The following is a 23,769-nucleotide window of genomic DNA, read 5'->3' on the forward strand; positions in this document are numbered from 1 at the left end:
TTATGTGAGCTAAAGAAAGTTGTGTCAAAAAGTCCATAATTTAAATATAGTAGGGAATTATCTTCTCTGAAATATTTGGAATGACTTTGAGGAACAAAAAACAGGAAACTCCAACCAGTTGTGTTGATTTTCATTTAAATTTTTGTACCCTATAAAGGTACAATAAGCCTCAGTAGCAATTTAATCAGTGAAAGTAAAATAAGTAAAGGAGTAACAGGTTATTACAACTTTTCCATTCATGTACCTATTGCTGTTTTAAAAATTCAAATTAGCAATAGAATTATTTTTTTAGGGCGTTTTACATGGAAACAGGTTTTATCTCGTAACAACAAGGGATTTTGTTTGCTAATAAATTTACTTGAAATCTGTATTAATAATACCAAAAAAATTAATGGAATCCATGTGTCACACACCCCTCTTTCAAATTTAATTTTAAGACTAAGATATAATCTAGGATATTTTATTAAATTTATTAAGCAATAAATTTTTTAGTTCCCTTTTTTTAAATTATTTTTACAAATTAGAATTATTAATTTATTAATTTAGAATTATTATTATTTTAAGAATTGTTGTCTTGGTTAAGTTTTTTCCACATCCGCTTTAAGAAAACTTCCTCCTCCCATTCTTGAACTTTCCTATATAAGCTTAGGTGTCCCATCTACAGTACTTACCACTACTCATCACGATCTGTTGTACATTACAGTAGCTACCATGTTAGTGAGGCGGGGTTGTGGTGGCAAGACCTAGCTGCTGATCTCAACACTCCCAAAGACATTTTCTGTGTCCCAAAAGAAGAAAAGGACCAGACTGTTTTTTCTGCACGTGTAAGTACTTGGTGAAAATGATTTTTTTATTCAATTTTTAAAGTAATTAGCTTTAACTATTTCACAAATGAATATTATTTAGGCTACATTTTTATTGAAGATGGGCAGAAAGTAACAAAGTTAAATGTTATATTACTTCCTTATACTGAGAAATTATAACCAAGCCCAACTTTAAACTCACAGTCATTCAGCAAGATCCACACTTATTGTGGATAGTCCAGTTTTTAAATTTTAGGAGTAAAATCAGCCGTGTCTTTTTTACCAAAATTACTATACAAGAGAATGTGGCAAGATAGGGAAATTTTTGTTGCTTTAAACATTACTCATTGATTTACTTTATTAGTTGAATGGTGAATACTAGGTGAGTATAGAACACATTTAAATATTCTGCTTAACTTTGTTACTAATAAAAATCAGCTCTTTTTTAGCCTGAACTATTTGTTAAAAGTCCAAAAATCAAAACTACATCATGGAAAAACTAGTCAATTAAGTGGTTTGGACCTTTGTAAACCTTTCTCTTTTATTATTTTTATAGGAAGGATTACTTCTACAACATTTTAGTTAGTCTTGAGTGAATCCGGTATCATAGTACCGTTTTCTATTTACCAAAACCTTCTGCTTCTAGTAGTGGTTTTATTTAACAAATAAGCTCATCAGTAACACATTTTGTTGAAACAGGCTTTGTGTGAGGAGGGGGTGGCTATGAGTAGAGTGTCTCGATCCATGCCTAACTACCTGATCCGTCTGCTGCCGCCACTCGCTGTACACAACCGTCTGCCCTACGCCGTCCAGCTCAAGATACCATCCATCAAGTATGACGTTCGCATCGAAGCTGGCGACAAGGCCAACATATACTTCCTCAATCTTATGAAAATGCACAAAATTGTTGTTGAAGTAAGTTTTTACGCTATGTATACACTATATAGTGCTGCTGTTATTTGTTACAATGACTGACAATGATCAAACATTTTTTAACGCACATTTTACAGACATAATATGTTTTATAATGCGGGTTGAAAAGTAGAAAAAATTGGCAAAAATTAAAATTGTAAAAAAGAAGAGAGCAAAAAGAGGTTATGACTCACCCTACATACTGAAATCAAGTGGGCTGAACTCAATCCTCTTGCTAGAGGAGAATATCAGCTTGTTTTTAGTGCTCATAAAAGGCAGGCATTGGGCAGGATTATGGAGTAAGTGTGTGCAGTAGAATTGCCAAGAAATAAATTTTGAAATACTAAACATAATATATGCAATGTGAGTTATTTAAACAACCCACAAGTATTTTGGCACTAAGTATATTACATCAGTCAATGCAACTCATTAAGCGAATTAGAATCAAGGTAGGTGTATGTACTTTTATTTTTATTTTTTGTAAGGGAGTTGTGTTAAATGTTTTTACGCACACATGTGGCCAGCCTGTAATGTGAGGCTCCTGAATTGATCAGTCTACTCACTAAAAAATCCCTATACTCAGTTGGACACAGACCTCAGGGCCTGCAGTTTCTGGCATTAGGTTATTTTATCACCTAGTCAGCATCCTAGTTGAGGTTGAGCTTCCTTGTGCAGAGAATACCCTGGACAATCTGTGACACACAGGTCCAATAGTCCTCAACCTCCGTCATCATCTTGACAATGTCCACCGACAGCAGTTCTACTTGATGTTGAGCCTTCAGGCAAGGTTTTTCCTTAGGCAAGCATTGGAGGAGTATGTTCTGTGTTGTCGAAAGGGCCTGTGCAGTGATAATGCCAGTCCTGAACAGATACAACCGAAAATAGCCATTACCTTTCAGAAACTGGGCAAGGTTATAATCCACCTCAAAGTAAAATGAGTGGATACAGATGATTATATTATTGTTAACAAATTATTATTGTTGGACAGGTGCCTTCATACCTGGGCATTCCATGGCAGGGCTCGTGGACTCTGAGCAGTGATCTAGAGGAGAAGGTGGTTGCCATGGCAACAGAACACGACACAGAGGGTGGCAACAAACAGCTGGGACTCAACATCAGAGTGGAGCGCAGTGAGGTGTGTGACGTTCTGCTGCACGCGCCCTACTGGATCATCAACAAGACCGGACTCCCTCTACAGATACGGGTATCTATAACAAAGTCCACTCTAAGCTAGAGCTAAGCTAAGCATATCAAGAAAATCTAAGCTAGAGCATCGTTAGTAAAAACTGTCAAAGATCAAATTTCAACAAATGTTTTATGCTACTTTCTTAGTAGTCTTCATGGTTAATGTAGGTCTGGAGGGACCGACCGCTGGGCTAGTAGGCTTACGGCAACAATGCCACTTCATTTTATAAACAGTACCAAAAGATTTTATTTCCAAATTATGAACATACGTTACTCTGATTATAAGACCAACTGAGTTAGAATGAAGTATAAAATTATTAGGTATGTATCAGTATATATAATTAATTGCTTACGCTCCACTGTGATGTTTGCAGGCATCGCTGTCTGATGTTGTGTACGAGGCGCAAAGTGAGGAGCCGTTGTTGTTCTGCTATAGAAAACATCGTCGACGCTGTGTTCGTCTCCGGGCCTACCACTCATCCTGGTCATCCGCCTTCTCTCTAGACACCGTGGGCTGCTCTGGCCTCGTCGTCTGCAGGTTGCCTTTTATGTTGCAGACTATTATTTCCAGTTAAAATCTGATTTTTAAAAAGATTGAACATTATAATAACTTAACAACAAAATATTAATAATAAATAGTGCAAGTAGACTTCTCATCTTATTATAAAATCTTAAGATTGTTTTCATATAGTTTTGTGTTAGTAACATGTGAGCTTTCTAAAATATAGACTATTTTTTTGCTCTTATTACAAGGTAGATTTGACTAGATTTGTTCTCTAAAATTTACTCAAACTCCTCAAGACTATAAGTTGGTTTTCATATAAAAAGCTTGCCTACCAAGCTATAAAAATAAATTTAAACTCATATCTAAGCACAACCAAACATTCAACTTCCAGTTTTAATATTCAACCCCCTTTTGAAAAAGAAAAAAACTTTAAAATAGTAACCATCAGATGTGTGGGTCTGGCATTTATTAGGAATAATAGGAATACATTTTGAATATTATGAATACTAGCCCAAAACACAACTTTGGGTCATTTCAGCCATTGCCACTAATATAGGTAATTGGGAAATTAAAAGTCGTTGCAACTCCACTGGTCAGCATAGTCTTGCAGATTAATTGAGTTCTTGTTGAGTGTCACAAAGTATTGGATACAGTGTTATACATCGCGTTCGATGGTTTGGTCGTGGCATGGAACAAATGGCCTAATTGTTCTGCTGACAAGAGGTGTCATTATTCAGTGTGACTTGTAGGACCGCCAAACCGAGAGATGTGGGGCAGTCAGGTTTTAAGAGTCATTAAGTCACAGTTTTGCGCTATATTTCCCTCCTCCGTTGTTGTCCTAAGGATAGACATTTCCATTTAAAATATTTTTTTATGTATTAACAATTTTAATAGTAAGTCATTCAAATTAACTTTATTCCTTTAAAACAAGAGTTAAAATCTCAACTTGACCTTCGAATATTTGGTTTCCCGCCCTACCCGTGCAAGGTCGTCACACAGATGCGTTAATGAATTGCTACAAGTCTTGCATTTACTTCTAAGTTACAAGTAGTTGACTGCTGATCTGCTCTCAGAAGAAACATAGCATTTGTTGACCATACCATTGTTGTGTAGGGATCGTGAGAGGAAGCGGAGGTATCGTATCTTGCTGACAGTAAGTCTCTCTTGCTCCTCCCCTCACATGACCCGCATCGTCACATTGCTGCCAAACTTCCTAGTGACCAACGAGACTCGGAGACATCTGCGGTTCATGGAAGACAACGAGCGAGCCGACCTCTGGATAGACCTGGCGCCCTCTCAGGTATATCCGTATCTGTGAATATACCTGGTGACAAAACAGCCATAATTATTTACAAAGTAGTTTATTTACCTGTGCTTCTCCAACTGCCCACACAGGGCCGATTTACCGAATAGGCACGGTAGGCACGTGCCTAGGGCGCGAGGCAATTGGCTTTTTTGGGGGGCGCCAAAAATTTGGAAAATAAAAAAAATTGGTGGTTGTTTGCATGCGATTGCGGTAAACTTTCTAATAATCCCTCGCCGCCGTGTAGACATCGTAATCATCGTATCGCGTTTGCGGCGAGATTCTTACTATTATCAGCGGTCAGGTCGTTTAGACATAATTATCGTCTTCCATGATCGAAGCAATATATGAGCATATCCCGCGGTCGTGAGGAGATTATCATCGTCTACCGCGAATGAGGCAAAATTCTGATCTTTTCCCGCGAAGCGTATCTTTTCTTTTGATAAGCGGGAGCTATCGTTTTCCCGCGGTCGTAAGGACATTATCTTCGTCTTGCGCGATCGCGGTCAAATTCTGACCACCCCTCGCGGCCGTGAAGACATCATTATATCGTCCCCCGCGGTCGTTTGAACATACTAATCGCCTCCCACGATTGTAAAAAAATGGTAATCATCTCCCTCGGTCTTGTGGAGATCATCATCCTCTTCCGCAAATTAGGCAAAGTACTGAGCTTTTCCCGAGATCGTGTGGCCATTATCATCGCCTTCCGTGATCGCGGCAATATTCTGATCTTCCCTCGCGGCCATGTAGAAATCATTATTGTATCTCCTGCGGTCCTGTGGACATATGGAGATCATCGTCTTCCGTGAATGAGGCAAAATTCTGATTTTTTCCCGCGGTCATGTGGACATTATCATTGTCTTGCGCGATCGTGGCATAATTCCGATCGTCCCTCGCGGCCGTGTAAATCATTATTGTATCTCCCGCGGTCCGCGGTCGTGTATACATGGCAATCGTCTCCCGCGATTGCAGCAAAATGTTAATCATGTTCCGTAGTTGTGTGGAGATCATCATCGTCTTCCGCGATCGCAGTAAAATTCTTGCTGTTTCGCGCGGTCGTGTGGACATTACTGTATCATCGTCTTCCGTGATCGTGGCAATATTCTGAATATCTCGCGGCCGAGTGTAGACATTATTATCGTCTCCCGCGGTCACGGAAACTGTTGCCATGCGCGATCACGGTAATTTGAAAACTCCAGGTAGAAATACAAAATTTACACATAATTCCCGGTTCATAAAATTCCCGCATGATTCCCGGATTTCCCGGTCGGTGGACACCCTTATATATATATTGCAAAGGGGCGCTACTATTAGTTGTGCCTAGGGCGCTGACAGGGTCAAAAACGGGCCTGTGCCCACAGGTTGTAAAACAGGAGAATCTGGTTCTTTGGAAACATATTGTGTACTATATCTTATTTGATCCAAATAAAGTTAAGGTTTTATAACAACAAACGCTTGTTTATTGATTTTGTAAAAAAAATGTATAACCTAAAAAAACTGTTTATTTTGCTTCCTGAATAACACAATTTTAAACAGTTTTTTTTTTTTTTTACTTATATTTTGTTTAAGCTAGCTTATTTTATGTTTAATTTAATTATTTGTTTAAGTTAAGTGTGTTTTCACGTTTTTAGTAACCGTGAACTGTTGACACCGTAAAAGGGAGTATTCAACTTTTTCTGTTTTAAAAAGACCAGGAAGGGGTTTCACACACCTCTGACTTGGTGTTTCTGTTTCAGTGTGTTCCGTTCTGGCCAGACACAGACTCTATGAGAATGTTTGTCAAGTTCCGGGACAGCAAAGTAGTCTCTCAGCACTTCCCCATCGCCAACATTCATCAGACTGTTCTACGCATGGATAGAGGGGTAACCAATTACCTCATCAGAATAGATAAATATATTAGGACTTCTTCAAACGGCCACCTGGGACAATACAAGCTATAAAAACCTGTAGTACAATGTACTTATGTAGTTGTCTTAACCTTAGTTACTTAAATGATCCAGACAAGTATTTTTTTTATATAGATGGCATAACTGAAATTAGACACGTGTGATGGTTCAGCCACTGAAGGTTTCCTAGTTTGTTTGGCAACACACAGGCCACTTGTGTAGCTGAAGGAATTTTCACATAGGCTACTCCAACATTTTCCCCTACGTGTTAGTGTTCACCTAACAACCAAAAGGTGTATGATAAAATGATCTTGTGAAAATCTTGTAGTTTTTGATGGCTTGAAAATATCTGATTTATGTCAGTGAAAAAGCTCATCCCACTTTATTCTTCATTCAACCTGTGTCTTAACTTAAGATGCACACCTACATGTTGTGTTTCTATCTCAAACATAATGATAATGATAGATAACTATAGTAACATGTTCTGATAACTAACTGTGTGCCCGCAGTGTGGTCTGTGTGTGGAAGTGAGTGGAGGGGGAGAGAGGCCATTCTACATCATGTTCCGTCCCTACCAGCCAGGCGACGCTCCAGTCAGGGTGGACAACCTGTGTGAGGACCTCTTCTTGAAAATCCATCAGCAGCAGCTTGGACAGGTCTGTACATTTACTAAGGCTACAATCTGAACCATCTTGATATATTGATTTCATTTTAAATTGGTCCATAGTAAAAAATAATCTCTTTTATAACCATTCCTAAGTACATTTGTTCAGGGGTAATCCCATATTGCTAAGGGTTTAGCAATCCTAAGAACCTATTGATAGTTCAAACAAGGATCTATTGACAGATGATCCCTCATTTAGCTGTACATAGGGCAGTTTCAAACTAAGACACATAGTGAATGGTCGTGAAGAATGGTAGTGAATGGGTTTAGCCTTTTGATGGCTCTTCATGTTGGATTTCTGTTATAGAATTAGAAAAGCTGCAATGGTTTATAGCGACTTGGATTTGAAATTAAATTAAATGAAATGAAAATCCTCCTTTATTGAGGCAAACTTAGGACCTCACGGTCCTTTCATACATTTAACCTCTAAAAAACTAACAATATAATAAACATTAACAAAATAAACAACAAAGATTTAACTCTATAAAGAGGTATTCTTTTTATATAACCCAATGTTTTAAACACCGAGGAGCTATTGACAAAATTGGGTTCAGCCTGCAATCAGTCCTACCCAAGCTTGTCCTCTGCTAAGCTCAGGCACAGCATTACTCTGGGAATTGTGGGAAATTCTGATATAAGGTTGGTAGTCAGTCTTCTTGAGAGTCATTTGCACATGCTTCACAATGAAACTTTTGTGTTATTTTAGGACATAAGATTGTACACCTCTGTTGAGAACTAGCCTAACTACCTCTGATGCTATCTAGGGTTGACAGCCATCGAATCGCCAATGATTATCTAGGCATAAAAAATTTCAAACACAATCCGTTCACAAAATTTAGGTGGTTTAAGGGGGAGGTTTCCTGAGTTCCCCCACCACCTTTTTAGCTTAATATATACATCAGCTGATCAGCTGTTGGCTGTTGTTTCAATGTTTGGGTGAGGTAGAGCATTTTTGAGTAGAGTATAGTGTGGTAGAATGTAGTTAACAAACACCATAACCAGACAAGAACCTCATTAAGTGTCGGTAGTCTGTTTTGTGTTAACGGTTTTGGAATCACTACACCATTGTCAAAACAAAACAAAATAACATGACATGGTTCCTTACAATAGTTAGTTCTAGTATGTATTTTCAGACAAGTAGTATGGGGAATTTATTCTATGAGAAGTTATTGTTATTTATAATGGTTTAAATACCTGCATTCAGTAATCCATTATGCTGTTTGTGGCAACTATAGTTTCGGTTCACAGGGAACCATCTTCAGGCCGTACAAGGCGTCGTTATTCACTTCCATATATGAAGGTCGTCATAAGTACATAAAACACACGAAAACACACATTGACACGAACATTTAACATTAAAAATACCGAGTACTCGGGAACACGAGACAGGTGACGCGACCGGGTGGAAGTTGTAGCTCGAACTGGTGGTCAGTGGTCTAACGGTATGACGTCAGCCATTGTCTCCTTATCACAGCCGGCTCGCATTCATTCCTTCTCTCCTCCTCCCCCATCCAGTATTTTGATTGCGGTGTTATAAATGGAATTCGATTGGAATGAGAGTTTGTCATTTAAAACATTTTGACCATCTGTTTTGACTGCCTTGTATATTTCAAATTCTTCATAAGTGTTAATGGTTGATCGGTCTTGGGAAAGATGTAAAACGCCCATATTACTATTTATGTTTACATAGTTGTGGTTGAGTGAAATTAAATGCTCTGCGAAATTTGAAGTTTGTGGGCCTGTAGTTTTCTTGGGGATATGTTCTCTGAACCTCTTCTTGAAGGAGCGTGAAGTCTGTCCGATGTAATATTTTGGGCAATCGATACAGTTTAATTTGTAAACCCCAGACTTGTCATAAACAGTGGAATTCGTTTGTTGCCGCTCTTTCAATAAGGATCCGAGCTTGTTTGTAGTTTTAAATGAAACTGTTATATTATTTCTGGTCATGACATTTTTAAAAGTGTGGCTTAATGACGAACCATACTTAGCAGAGATATAATGTTTCTGATTAGGGGCTTTAGAGGTTTTATTTGAGTGTTTGTAAATTAAATTGTCTATTAAACTGCTGTTAAATAGAGTAAACTGCTCAAGTTAAACTGCGTGTCAATGTGTGTTTTCGTGTGTTCGTGTTTTATGTACTTATGACAACCTTCATATATGGAAGTGAATAACGACGCCTTGTTTGGCCTGAAGATGGTTCCCTGTGAACCGAAACTATGGTTGCCACAAGCAGCATAATGGATTACTGAATGCAGGTATTTAAACCATTATAAATATTCAAACGTAATCCGGAGGCTAACAACTCTTAAAAAGTTATTGTTAATTCCAGGTAGCTCTGCTGAGTCCTTACCAGTCAATGCTCTACACTTGGGATGATCCATCCAAAGAACGTTGCCTTCTGTGGAATGTGTACAACAAAAAATGCAAAGGGTTCATGGCTGACTTTAACAAGGTAAGGTTTTATTTAGCAAACACTTCTTTAAATCCTTTAACCTCCTTTTATTATTTTTAAAAACCAAAATTGCTGCATAAATATTAAATTTAAATTATAATATCTGTTTTTAAGCTATTCCAACATTCAATTTAGAACATTTACGCCAAAGAAATTTTTTTACTAGCTTCTGTTAAAAATTGTTCGTCTGCTATATTTAATGCTGGTTCATGAACTACCCAAGCTCAATTAAATTTGGGGGTAGTATTTAAATAGTTCTGTAATTATACATATTAATGTTTACAGATTTTCTCTTTGGGTTTTGTTGGTCAAAACAAGGCCACAACTGTGCTGCTTTATTTTGAGAGTGAATTATTAAGCTAATTTAAAATCTGTTATTTCCATACTGTACAAGTTAACAATACTTGGCTTTAACACTATTACAAGATTTACAATTAGTGGAATTGTATGATTACAGTGTTTATTTTCACTGCTGCAGACAAAGTAAATGAGATACACAGTACATAATACAACAGCTTGATGTTTAAAAACAGTGTTTACCCCAAAATAATGATTTTGACTTGTTATGTTAGGATACCAGTTACTTCCTGAATAAGAATAATGCTCTAACTAAACAAAACCACATAAAGCAGCAAAATAATAATTATTTTAAACTGATTAATAGTTCAATCTCCTAATTTTGTTCTTCGACTCTTGCCAGGATGGTTATGGCCAAGAGAGAGTAAGCTTCCACATGGTTCGCCAGCAGCCTGTGACACCGACAGCGACAACGACAGCAACAGTGACAGCCAAGTTGTCGGCCAGTCTCAAGCGACTGTCAACTCCGCCACAAGACGAAAGCAGTAGCAGCGATGACAGTGAGTCGGACGAGTTACAGCGACCACAGGTAAAACAAACACTGATTGTTTGGGCGAAAATACATTGTTATTACAAATGATGGACCCATTTTTAATGCTTTATAATTTTTATAATATTAAACTTACCGCTATAAAATACGCATCAAACGAAAAAGCAACTCAAAGAGTTTATGCCTTCCAAAGACACATCATTTAACAAAATCGATCCAGCAGAACTTTAGGTTTAATTGTACAAAGTTAAAAAGTAATCTCCAACTTTTTTACCACTAGAAATTTGGAGGTTACTTGACGTTTTTGCAAATAACTTTTAAATGGTGAGGAAATCGACCAAAGTGGAAGGTAATATTCCGAAAGAGAATAAAATTTCCTACAATCTACTATTACGCATATCTTGAAAATACTCAATAAATGTAGCCTAAATTTGGCTTAAAATAAAAAAGTGTGAGATTTAATGTTTGCTATGTTTATTGTCTACATTAAAGACGGGGATTTAAAATTTTTTTTTCATTTTGAGGCAATTTTTGGTACCTTTCTTGAGTATTTTCAAAAAATGCATAATAGTAGATTGTAGGAAATTTTATTCTCTTTCGGAATATTACCTTCCACTTTGGTCAATTTCCTCACCATTTAAAAGTTATTTGCAAAAAAGTCAAGTAACCTCCAAATTTCTAGTGGTAAAAAAAGTTGGAGATTACTTTTTAACTTTGTACAAATAAATCTACAGTTCTGCTGGATAAATTTTGTTGAATGATGTGTCTTTGGAAGGCATAAACTCTTTAAGTTGCTTTTTCGTTTGATGCGTATTTTATAGCGGTAAGTTTAATATTATAAAAATGATAAAGCATTAAAAATGGGTCCATCATTTGTTGTACTTAGTTATAATAAAGTTGTCTAGATTATCCTTTCTAAAACTGTTGCGACAAGGTCAGATATATGGGGACAGGTCGAATAACACAGCAAATAAAAAAAAACCTTAAACCATAAACAATAAACATATTCAAATCATTGAATCAACAAAGTTTCACTGTTGTCATACTTTGAAGCCTTTAAGTTTGTTTTTCATTGAAATATACCCTTATCTTCCCTGTCCATCATAAATAAATACTACAAAATGCTGGTTTGCACTTTGATAAAGACATTAGGGATAACAAAGAGGTATTCAGGGGTTAGGGGGGTTGATGATCCGTGTGGTATGTCCCTTTAAAACAACCGAGAAATTACCATACAGATGTAAATAGGTCTTAAACTAAATATCTTCCATGTACAGACAGGAACAGCAAAATGGGTTGTTTTTACACACCCACTATGGTGTACAGTTATATCACACTGAAGTAGAATGTGATTTCATGGTACTCGACCATTCTTGAGATAACTTAGAAGGTCTGATGACCGATGATCGGAAAACCAAGGCTCTACTGTTTCTAAATAGACTATTAAAATTTGTACAAACACTAGTCTATTCTGTTGCAGCTGATGAAGAAGACCAGGAAAGACAAGGTGGTTGTGTTCTGGGTGAGCTACTTGGAAGGTCCGCAGAGGGTGCTGCTGTTCACTCAGGATGAGAGAGTGGCATTCCAAGCGCGAGGCAAGATAGACGCAGAGAAAGCCAATCTGGAGATCTTCTTGTCTATGAGAGGCATTGGTTTGTCTTTGGTGAGTGCAAGATCTTGATTAATCATAGTCTACAGTTAAATCTCTCCCAACCGAAATAACATAACTGTGAGAAACTGCACAAGAAGATAAAAGCACCAAAATACATGCTAGACAAAGAGGGAAAAAGTGAAGTGACCTAATGAAGAGAGTGGCTACAGGTCCTCTTTACCATTCATTTTGGTTTGGCCATTTTGATACGAAATGCACCATTTCTTGACAGAAGTTTAATTATGTTGTTTTGTTTCTTTTTACACAAGCATGTACCAATTCTATTAGTGTTGGTGTACTTGCAAAACAAACTGCACCCTACAAATGGTTGGGGTTTCTACTGCAACACACATTTCCAATTTTATTATTATGAAGTCGGCTGCAGGGAACATTTGTTATTTTTTGCTAAATGTGATCCGAGTTGTCAAACATGCACACACCAAAATACATGTGATAAAAGAGTTATCAAGTCACATTTAAGCTTTGATAATGATGAAATTATGGGGATTTGTCTTTGGTCCTTGTGTGACCTAGCATCTAGTGATACCAAACAGAATTGTCTTTTATATTTTGAATAGCCTTTGTATGTGTGTACAATTTGACTGTATGCTGTGTATGTCAAAGCCAGCTGTATTACAGTACTCACTCAACCATCTGTCTTGGAATTCCAAATTATCTTGCAAAGAATTTTAATTTTTTGTGAATAGGTGCAAGCGATACCCGCTCTGGCTTGTCTACGTTTCGTATTCCTCATCATAGAACAACTGTTCATATATAATATTTAGTAACATCATGCCGCCTATGGAACTCTATACCTTTTCCCATCAAATCCATAGAAAACCGATCTCGACTGATGGTGGCGCTGAAAGAATATTACCTCAACCGATTTTTTATTAATGTTTGATGTTATTATTAGTTTTTTTTAGAGGTTAACTGTAGAAGAACCTAAGTTCGCCTCAATAAAGAAGGATTTTCATTTAATTTCATAGGTGAACAACAGCCACCACCCTAGTGTCCGAGAGGTGGCGTACGTGAGTGCCAACGACTCCTCAGCAGTGTGGGAAGTGAATGTGGCGCACAAGTGGAAGATGCTGACATTGGAGCTCGCCTCCTGGATAGAGGAACGCTGGAAACTCGACTGTAAGAAGGCGCAGATGAAGGAGTATGTGCATGTAAGTAAATATTGTCCATACAAAATAAGGGAGGTTCAAAGCTTTGTCTAGTACATCAATTGTATAATTAGTTTGACAAAAATTAGGGGCCTTTCAAATTGTTGTAAAATCTACACATGTTATTTGCTACTAAATAGCCATACAATATTTGATTAAACTTTATATAAACAAGTTAATACAAATTTGATATTTTAATGTTAAAACTAAAACTATACATTTTTTCAACGGCACAAAGTGTCGCTTTTGTATCAAATCTATTCTACAGTTGGAATCTTATGTCGGTCGTCATTTACCTAATTATATATACAATTTTTCACTGTAAAAAAAAACTCAACTAAAGAATTATCAATTTATTTGTTTATGGTATCCATACTAATACTATTGTTATTAAGATGTATTTGGAGGAATGGAAGTTTGTCACAATTTGTCACATCCCCTTAACAGAATCGGATGAAATGTGGCATAGAAGTGGATTTAGTTCTATGAATAGATCATTCAATTTCCCAAAAGCTTATAAAAAGTGTTTGAATGAGTATCTATACCCGTTGATTAGTTCATATCCAGTTGCAACTTGTGGGCTTAAGCTATTATCAATAAGATGTATACGTAATCTCTATATGTGAAGGTTGACTTTGAGAAGATGCACATGACCAAGCCGTTCTACGGGGAGTTGAGGAGACGTTACAGTCCGGCAGTGTGGCTGCAGCTACGCAAGTCACATCACCACACTTATCTGCACTTCAAGCTGCATAGGCTGCAGGTTAGACGGATACATGTAGCCTAAACACACCAATGGACGAATGTACATGATCAAAGTGCCACTTACAACTATTTATCCGAGTATATCTTAACCGTAACAGTTAAAAATTATTCCTGGCTTGTGCTGCAGCCTAGGGGATAAGCTTAAAACTATATCTAGGCTTTTGGTCGACCAGTGTTATTAACGGGGTGGACAGCAAGGTCTGATTTATAGCTGTGCGGTAGGACACAACACCCTAAATTGAGGGTTGAAATCCTGTTTGTCAGGTCTAGTTAAACTCATGAGGATTTCATCTGTATATCTACTATGCTTTTTGGGAAAGGCCGATCTAAAATAAAGCTTACGTTGAAGTTGACAGGATGGGTGTATTCGTTGTGAGTTGCTATATTTTTCTCATCCTTACTGTGTGGGTTCAACAAAAACATGAATAAAATGGACATAATTAAATCACTGATTAGTCCAAGGAGTTCAAAACATGCTAAGCTTAGTAAAACGCTATTTGAAAGTTAAGGTGTATGAATAAATATGGAGGGGTGTTTGTAGTCCACTTACTTATTTAAAGTGTTGAAGTTAAAAAGTTATGAAATTTCGTTTAATTAAAACAGTTGTTTGAACCACAGATTTGTATTTCATATAGGGTATAAATGCAAATGCATAAATTTCAATTGTGGTTGAAATGTTACACGAGTATGTGATGTGTTTAGGTAGACAATCAGACTCAGGACGCAGTGTTCCCTACAGTTGTCAACTGCACAGCAGTCCCTCCACACATTGTGAGGAAGGTGGGAGTCAAGCCCTGTGTGGAGTTGGCAGTGATGAAGCGACACAGGCCCAAGCACAACCAAGATGTTTACAAGTAAAGTCAGAAATATGTTAAGCATGTTGTTCTTGTAAATTTCCTTATTAGTATGCAACAACATTATTATTCCTAATTCCTAATATTATTATTCCTAAGACATTGCTGCAACGGTGTCACAGTCTTATGTACCACAGACAGCCATCGAATCATCAATGGTTATCTAGACATAAAAAATTTCAAACACAGTTTGTTGTCTCCAATGTCATCCTTGTTTAGAGTATACTAGCTGTAACCCGCGGGCTTTGCCCCGTTTAACTTCTTAATTTTCAAGATTATCTCGTTCGCATGGCTCAATCACGTCCTGGTTGAAGTTTGTTCGCTACGCTCACTCACCTTTAGGTTGGAGCTCGTTCGCTACGCTCACTCACCTTTAGGTTGGAGCTCGTTCGCTACGCTAACTCGCCTCCAGGTTGAAGTTCGTTCGCTACACTCACTCACCTTTTGGTTGCAAATTAGCTGTTGTCATAAATGTAAAAGAAATAATAGTGCTGCACCCTGTTGGTAATCCTTGTAACTTTAATGCTATTGAACATCATAGAACAGAACCAACTTGTTTAATTGAAACAGCTGTTAAGATTTAATAATTCCATTTCTCATAAGGTTAACATGGGAAACTCCAGAGCCACTGGGGCGGAGCCCGAAAGGATTTTTGAAATAAGAATATGCCTATATGTTAATCGGGAATGTGAGCTATCATCATGCCAAATTTCAGCCCAATCCGACCAGTATTTTTCGAGTTTACTTTTCCCATACACACATACACACATACAGCAACCACCTCTTTTTTATAATAGTATAGATAGATTAATTCTTGTTAATTGCAAATTTTTTTGGTATTTATTTTAAGAAGATATCTTTTATATACAGGGTGAACGTTAAGTCTTAGGACGACTTTATAACTTTTAAACGACAAACGATATCACAACCACATTTGGTATACCGTTACTGGAAATTGTAAGCTAGTTTTCTGTGTACATGGTGGTCGGATATCACCTTTGGGGGACGGCCCGTCGGGGGTCAGAAGAAAATCTTTAATGACAGCCTATGTTGAGTTGTACATCATTTTAAAGGTCTACTTCAACTTAAAACAATGCCGCAAACCGCACTTCAAAAGGTTGATCCTGTGCAAAATGGCAGATGTTCAAAGATTTTCAAAATTAGCCAATTTCTTTAAATTAAAACACTTTTTTAAATCTTTAAACAACTGTCATTTTTTAACGGATGGTCCTTTTGAAGTACGGTTTACGGTACCTGATTGGACAAAAACACTATAAACAACTAGAAGTTTGTTTATTCAGCAGTATTGTGTAGGTACTTTTACTCTTGCCTAGATCTTACTTACCTAGATCAACAAATTGAAACTTATCTAACTATCTCTACAGATTTGTAAAGCTACTGATGCAAGAGTTCTCCATCCGGTTGGACAAGGGATTCATACTCTCTCTGTATGAGATGTTGAGTCCGTGGCTGTCTGAAGAGAAACCAGCGATCCGCATCCGTAGTGACATCACCACGCTACACCAACCTGCCTCAGCCAAGGTACAAACTGCATTCCTCATCAATTTATACAGTATAGAATAAATATATGTGACATCAGAAGAATTTTCTGCTAAATAAAGTCATGACTCATGGACAAAATAAGTGTGACTTTTACAACAGTGCGACTTAACAGCATACTGGTACTGTATGTTCAGCTGAATTAAAATTATGATCGAGGAGATAAAGATTGATCTGTTTTCTTACCTTTGGAAGTCAAAGAACTAAAATATAACTCTAGAGCTGTGAGACTCTTAAGGGGTTGTGTTAATATTTTTTACAAGGTATATGCCTGGTACCTATTACAAAATAGTAAAGTGTAATAGCAATTTCTAGGGGTTTTGAAACTTAAGGACTGTGTTATTTTTTTATAAGTTCCTATGTAGTTTAATATTTTTCTACCGTTGCGAGGTTGTGGGTCGCTGCTGTAGGGAATTCAGCACAAAAGAGCATAATAATTTTATTGATTAGTAAGGCAATGTATTTGTTGGAGAATAAAAGAATGTGCATTATCAGCCAAGAATATTTTGTACAATTTTACAGTGTGGTTGGGATAAAGGGCAGTGTTGTACATGATATCAATAGGTAATTACACAGCAAAGCTGACTACAGATACCCTATTACTGCAAAATTTTCTAAGTAGCTTGAGCAAAAACGTGTTTTCCAGCTCCCACACTTGCAAAATGCAAGAAAAACTTTATTTGAAGAGAAACTATGTTCTCGTAGTTGTGGAATGATTTGATGTGGAATCAAAATTCTTCCTTGAATAACTGAGCCATATTGAGGCTGTAAATCTTTCACTATTGATACAACTAGACATTACATCCCCATGTTAAAGTTATAACCAGTTTATAATAAAAATCGTCGTAGTTGATGTGAGAAACTGATAGTTTGTGCTGATCTAAATTACTAATTTCTGTTGAATACACAAACCTTTAAAATTATTTCCAACAGATGGAATGACTTATTGTGATATATAGCAACTGTTATGACCCATCAACTTTGATAGCAACAAAAAATAAGTTTGAAAATAGAATTTTAGACAGTAGCGCATTCTTTGACTGGCTCACACAGCTATATGTTCTTTTGTAATAAAAATTTGCAACAACTGGTCCATATAGATGGGATGTCTGCTTCAGTATCCAATGCAATGCTGTAAATCTCACGAGGCGCACCCTCGACTTGTGGATCCTTTTGTGAATCAGAAACAGGGTAGCAAATGTGTCGACAGGTCCATTATAGTATAGTGGCATATAATATTCTGTTCTTATTAATTGAAAATGCCGCTGTGGTGGAAATAAACTTAACATACAATAATTGTAGAATGAGACTGTCTAGAACTCATACAACTTGTGTGTTGTGCAGAATACCTCAGCCTTGGCCCAGTCCAAGGTGGTGGTGGAGTGGATGCATGTATCACCACTCAAGCTGCAGTTGAGTTTCTCCCCCAGAGGCAGCAGTGTGGGAGGTCAGTTCTGTTGTCTGCCGGGTCGCTCACACACGGTCGACGTGCTGCACCTGCTGCTGGACAACATCGCTCCATCACTGACGGATGTCAAGGACATCAAGCTCAAGTAAGCAGAGCATAATGTTACGCTTTTGAATGTAAAAAGTTTTGAGGTGGAGCTTTTAAAAGTACAGTTGACCCTTGATAATGTGACACAGTTCAACAAACTCAGTAATATAACACTATGCTAAATCATCGGATAATGTCTGCACTGTTCCAGAATTTGATTTGTATTTTGATGGGAGTCTTGTCGATTACCAATTGTTTTTACGATCTGGTCCACGGTACTAACAGATGCGGAAATAGTCAAAAAGGTTATTTCTATTGTCAAGGAGGTCGTGAAACCTAGACACACTCTCAGCTGAGATGAAGCTATGTCAGCTTCAAATTCACTGATTTTCTGATGTTAGAGAAAACCTTAAACGTTTTTATTTATTGAACTCTACTAGTCAAAGTGTACATAAACAATCTTCAAATATTGACTTTTCTTAGCTTTTAAGTTGGGTTTAGTTTTATTTCTGAAAATCCGACATTCTTCTGGTCCCCTAATTGTTAGATTATCAAATGTCAATTTTACTTGAAAATATTTGTGAAGGCTGGTAAATTACTTCTGAAAAAAGGGAAAATACTAGATAAGTCAATATGATTTTGTATCCCTTGCCATGTAGTTTGCATGTACGATAATTAGTCAAATCATTGAGAAATTCAGACTACAAGGTAGCTAAGTTTGTGGGACTTAACTCAGAGTTTGTTGTTTGGCAGGACGGCGTTCTACGAGACCCGCGGCCGTGTTGTGACGCTGCAGTCTGAACTGTCCGAGGTGCTGAGTCACTACACCAGTCAGCTGATGCAGCAGTTACACGTGCTGGTGCTGCAGACTGATGTGCTCGGCAACCCTTACGCCCTCGTGGCTGACTTCACCGAGGGCCTGGGCGACCTGTTCTATGAGCCACCTCTGGTAATTGTTAGATTATAAACAAAGATAGCTTTTGTGCATTTGTTGCAGTTTTCCAATTGAAATTCAGCATCTATGAGATAGTTTAATACACTTCTTGATTGTTTTGTTAGGTGTGGTGATGAGACAAATTTCTTTGAACAAAACTTCAGTTAAGTTTAAGTCAGAATAAGTTTTGGCTTATTTCTGGCACCAATCACCTGATTAAAAGTTATTTGCTTTTTACACCAAGAAACTGACATTTGATCTTTCCTAACCTCAAAATCACTTTCTCCATATCTAATTATGTGTTTGCAGGGTACACTAGAGAGCCCTGAGGAGTTTGGTGAGGGGCTGGCACAGGCAGCGCAGGTTATGATGGGACACACAATGGGTGGCTCTGCTCTCACCAACACTCTCATCACTTTGTTCATCTCTGTTGATGTGTTTGCAGGGTACACTAGAGAGCCCTGAGGAGTTTGGTGAGGGATTGGCACAGGCAGCGCAGGTTATGATGGGACACACAATGGGTGGCTCTGCTCTCACCAACACTCTCATCACTCCGTTTATCTCTGTTGATGTGTTTGCAGGGTACACTAGAGAGCCCTGAGGAGTTTGGTGAGGGATTGGCACAGGCAGCGCAGGTTATGATGGGACACACAATGGGTGGCTCTGCTCTCACCAACACTCTCATCACTCCGTTCATCTCTGTTGATGTGTTTGCAGGGTACACTAGAGAGTCCTGAGGAGTTTGGTGAGGGATTGGCACAGGCAGCGCAGGTTATGATGGGACACACAATGGGTGGCTCTGCTCTCACCAACACTCTCATCACTCCGTTCATCTCTAGTGATGTGTTTGCAGGGTACACTAGAGAGCCCTGAGGAGTTTGGTGAGGGGCTGGCACAGGCAGCGCAGTTTATGATGGGACACACAATGGGTGGCTCTGCTCTCACCAACACTCTCATCACTCCGTTCATCTCTGTTGATGTGTTTGCAGGGTACACTAGAGAGCCCTGAGGAGTTTGGTGAGGGATTGGCACAGGCAGCGCAGGTTATGATGGGACACACAATGGGTGGCTCTGCTCTCACCAACACTCTCATCACTCCGTTCATCTCTGTTGATGTGTTTGCAGGGTACACTAGAGAGTCCTGAGGAGTTTGGTGAGGGGCTGGCACAGGCAGCGCAGGTTATGATGGGACACACAATGGGTGGCTCTGCTCTCACCAACACTCTCATAACCTCGTCCATTACACACACTGTCAACTTTGACGATGACTTCAAGAAGGTAATGTCATACTTGAAAACAATTTAATTTTGGCTACAGAAGTAGACTTATCGTCCTCATGGACCAGCTAATGCCAATTTTATTAAAAAATAACATTGCTGAATAAGTTTGTTTTAGACAAAGACAATGCTTCTGCCAACACCCTATTTTCTTTCTTATTAGCGAATTTCCTTATGGAGAAGAAGCTGGGACTGATGTATTTTTTCATTTTGATGTTATACCAACAGCTGATTTTCTTTACTTGTTAATAATAGAAAAGAAGACTGTGTCTCCAGTTGTCCAGTGAGTTACCAGATGCTCTCATTCTGAGTAGTCGCACATTTGAGATGGGCGTTGCTCTGGGCCTGTCGGGCATCATAATGAAACCTAGCATCATCGGTGAGTACAGTCTCACCAGAGAGAAGCATGTATTTAACTAGCACACTCAAACGGAACTCTACTTTATTGATTTGTCATCCTTAAATAGTTGTTGAGTAATTAAACAATAAACTTAATTTAAAATGTTGTAACTGTTTTATAGCCCTCTTACGAGAGTATTTAAAGTGCACACACCTTTTTATTTTTATGATTGATGAATAGGTTTAAATGTTGTCTTAATTTTAAGGTGAATCGTAAATTTTGTACTCTTTATGAGTTTTTTATATGGACTTAAGAAAAAATATTGAGTAGAGTTATCCAAGTAATAATGTATAGGCATTAAAAAATACTTTAATGCACTGCACTTTAAACACAATTAAATCTATTGGCAAACATTTGAATGGATAATTAAATTATTGCATAGGCCGACATTTGTTTTAAGAATTATTTTAGACATTTTCACAATCTTGGATTAGCAAAATGTTGAAAAACTGGAAAACGTTCTCGTTCGTACTGTGACCTTAGAATAGGAATTGATTTTATTTTTCATCATTTCGTCAAAAGTTTTTTTTTTAATTTTGTTTTTAAAAGTTTTTAACTTTTTAATAAAAAATCATTTTAAAAACGTTTTCTACAAGAAAGCTAGAAACCCATTGATTTTTTTCTGAGGTTTTTGAACTTTAATTTGATTTTTATTTGAATACATATAAATTGATCTACAAACCTGTATGATTTTCCTCTTCTATAGTTCTATAAACTACTTTCTAAACTACCCTCTAAATTAGAGGAATAACTTGGTGTATAGATTGCCTAACCATGACTTCATGTTATCACTCACGACAGTTCTGATAGCACTGATTGTTGATATTGTTTTGTCCTCCCTCGGATGGTTGTAAGCATGTTGTTGTGGTCGTTGGTTGTTAGCGTAGTAACAGTTTGTTGTTCTATGTTGCTGCAGACGGCAACGTGTTCTCAAAACAATGGCAAGGTACGTCTCTCATATCCCATTGTTTTTCGCTTTGCATCTCAGCTTCGATTTGTTTGCTTTGCAAAACCAAATATTACAGAACATTTTATTACTAGTCATCAGTAGAATCAAGAACTGATTGGATCGCAATCATCCAGAACAAAAAAAATCCAATGTGAAAATACAAGGTCTGTTGGAAAAAATCTCCGAACAATGAATGATTAACAACTATGAATTTTACTTATACTTATACTTATACTTATAATTTTCTGGGTGGAGGTAGCTATGATGCCTTTACTAAACTTGTGGACAGTGAAATTACACGTAACTCCTTAATTCATTCCAGTAGAATTATCTTCAGATAGTTATGTGTTAAAAAGTCAAAGCAAGAACCACTTAAATATTTGTGATTATTAAAGGTGGAAACCTTTTATTAGAGTGTGAGGTGGGTCGCTGGAATTTAACCCCCAGAGCAAAGGTGATGTCGATGTCACTATGACATAATAACCTGAGCGCTCTTGAGTTTGTCCGCAGGCGGAATTTTAAATTTTACCCACAGAGCGTGATAAATTAGATTAGCAATATGAGCCGAAATTTTACCCCTGCCCAAATAACTAGGGTTTTAGACAACCTGTAGGTGTATAGCCTGATTTTTACCCCCAGAAGTTTACTTTTTAAATTTTACCCCCGGATTTTCCCCCTGGAATTTTCCCCTCAAATTTTTACCCCCACGTAAAATTATCCGAGTAGCTATGTCATAACTTTACTCCTCTGGAAATTTACTCCCTCTCCAGTTATAGAAATTTGTGAGAATCATTCATTTTGTACATAATGTACGTATTTGAGAGAAATAGAAATATTTTGCAAAATTAAATATTGATTGGTCTCCATGGCAGGATGAGAAAACCCACAACGTTTACCTTAATGTTGACATTTCAAGTTAAACCAGCAGAACTGTCAAAATGCTTAAAGAATTTCACAATTTCAGACGGATAATCCAAACAAATTAAATTTCATATTTAGCACAACTATGTGGTAGCCTACGTTTTATCATTTTATTTAATTGTTTTGATTAAATTCACAACTGTTAAAAGATATGTTTGATTCCACCTTTAATTCATTCAACTCATATTGGTTGTGCAACTCAAAAGTTCCGCAGCCGGAATTTTACCCCCTAGGCTGACATCAGTTTTTCTCTGGGGAATAAAATTCTGCTACCCCTACGAGGTATGTTCATATTTTTCTATATAATACGAAATAAATAATAAATCTTTGTTCCTCTACAACTACAAGTAATAATTTACAATATTGATTAGTGTAGGATCAAAAATACAAATTAATTTCAAAATTTATTGTATATAAAGACTTTATACAAATTTTTCTTAGGTGATAAAAACAAATGGCTTTTAAACTTGCAAAGAAATATTCACAACAAATTAAGTAAACTCCTGTGTGTGGGGTAGTTGACAGATATCGGTGTACTTGTACTGTTTTGTCCATTCAATTCAAAAACTATAACCCTGGATACATTCCATATTTACCTAAGGGTACATCAGGTAATACAATGCATGTTAGGTGTTTCTGCATGTTTTAACATATGCTGCTGAGATTTATCTTAATATCCCTATCCCTATAATTATAACTGGTGAAGGTACATTTTACATTGAAGTAAGAATTTGAAAATAAATCAAACTATGTGTTTTGGTCGAGTAATACAGTAGGTAAATATTTGCCCATGCTTTATGTGAAAACTTGGCGTGCATGCAATTTGAGACCTCAATCATGAAATCGGTCGGAAAGAAGAGCCAAACAAACTCGACAAAGAGAAACCAAATTTAACTCCCATAAGAAATACATGGGGAGCAAAGTTCGTTTACATATAAGCCGAGTGGGATTATAGATCAATATATGCCAATGCTTGATGGCTAATCTATGCGTGCATACCTTCAATTTGAGACCTCCATTATGAAAATCGGTTGGGTAGAAGAGCCAAACGAACTCGGCAAAGAGAAACCAAATTTAACTCCCATAAGAAATACATGGGGAGCAATTTTTGTTTACGTATAAACCGAGTGATACTATTGATAATTATATGCCGATGCTTGATGGCTAATCTGTGCGTGCATAACTTCAATTTGAGAACTCAATCATGAAATCGGTCGGATAGAAGAGCCAAACAAAC

At 37.3% G+C, this 23,769-nt stretch overlaps 1 protein-coding gene across 1 annotated transcript in view; it reads left to right on the top strand.

Annotated features, from left to right (window-relative positions):
- LOC128992959 (intermembrane lipid transfer protein VPS13A-like) overlaps positions 1-23,769 on the top strand; it is a 56,470-nt gene that overhangs the window by 26,406 nt on the left and 6,295 nt on the right. The window contains exons 21-39 of the mRNA XM_054416705.1: positions 704-824; positions 1,503-1,718; positions 2,704-2,919; positions 3,275-3,438; positions 4,519-4,705; positions 6,445-6,570; positions 7,104-7,250; positions 9,588-9,710; positions 10,411-10,596; positions 12,038-12,220; positions 13,198-13,380; positions 14,006-14,140; positions 14,845-14,996; positions 16,382-16,538; positions 17,901-18,109; positions 18,805-19,000; positions 20,111-20,263; positions 20,518-20,641; positions 21,579-21,608. Of these exons, the coding sequence (XP_054272680.1) occupies positions 704-824; positions 1,503-1,718; positions 2,704-2,919; positions 3,275-3,438; positions 4,519-4,705; positions 6,445-6,570; positions 7,104-7,250; positions 9,588-9,710; positions 10,411-10,596; positions 12,038-12,220; positions 13,198-13,380; positions 14,006-14,140; positions 14,845-14,996; positions 16,382-16,538; positions 17,901-18,109; positions 18,805-19,000; positions 20,111-20,263; positions 20,518-20,641; positions 21,579-21,608 (3,008 nt within the window). The remainder of the gene's footprint in view (positions 1-703; positions 825-1,502; positions 1,719-2,703; positions 2,920-3,274; positions 3,439-4,518; positions 4,706-6,444; positions 6,571-7,103; positions 7,251-9,587; positions 9,711-10,410; positions 10,597-12,037; positions 12,221-13,197; positions 13,381-14,005; positions 14,141-14,844; positions 14,997-16,381; positions 16,539-17,900; positions 18,110-18,804; positions 19,001-20,110; positions 20,264-20,517; positions 20,642-21,578; positions 21,609-23,769) is intronic.

This window comes from Macrosteles quadrilineatus, unplaced genomic scaffold, assembly GCF_028750875.1.
Source record: "Macrosteles quadrilineatus isolate MER2022 unplaced genomic scaffold, UCM_ALF_1.0 Scaffold_4__1_contigs__length_99947679, whole genome shotgun sequence".
Taxonomy (NCBI): domain Eukaryota; kingdom Metazoa; phylum Arthropoda; class Insecta; order Hemiptera; family Cicadellidae; genus Macrosteles; species Macrosteles quadrilineatus.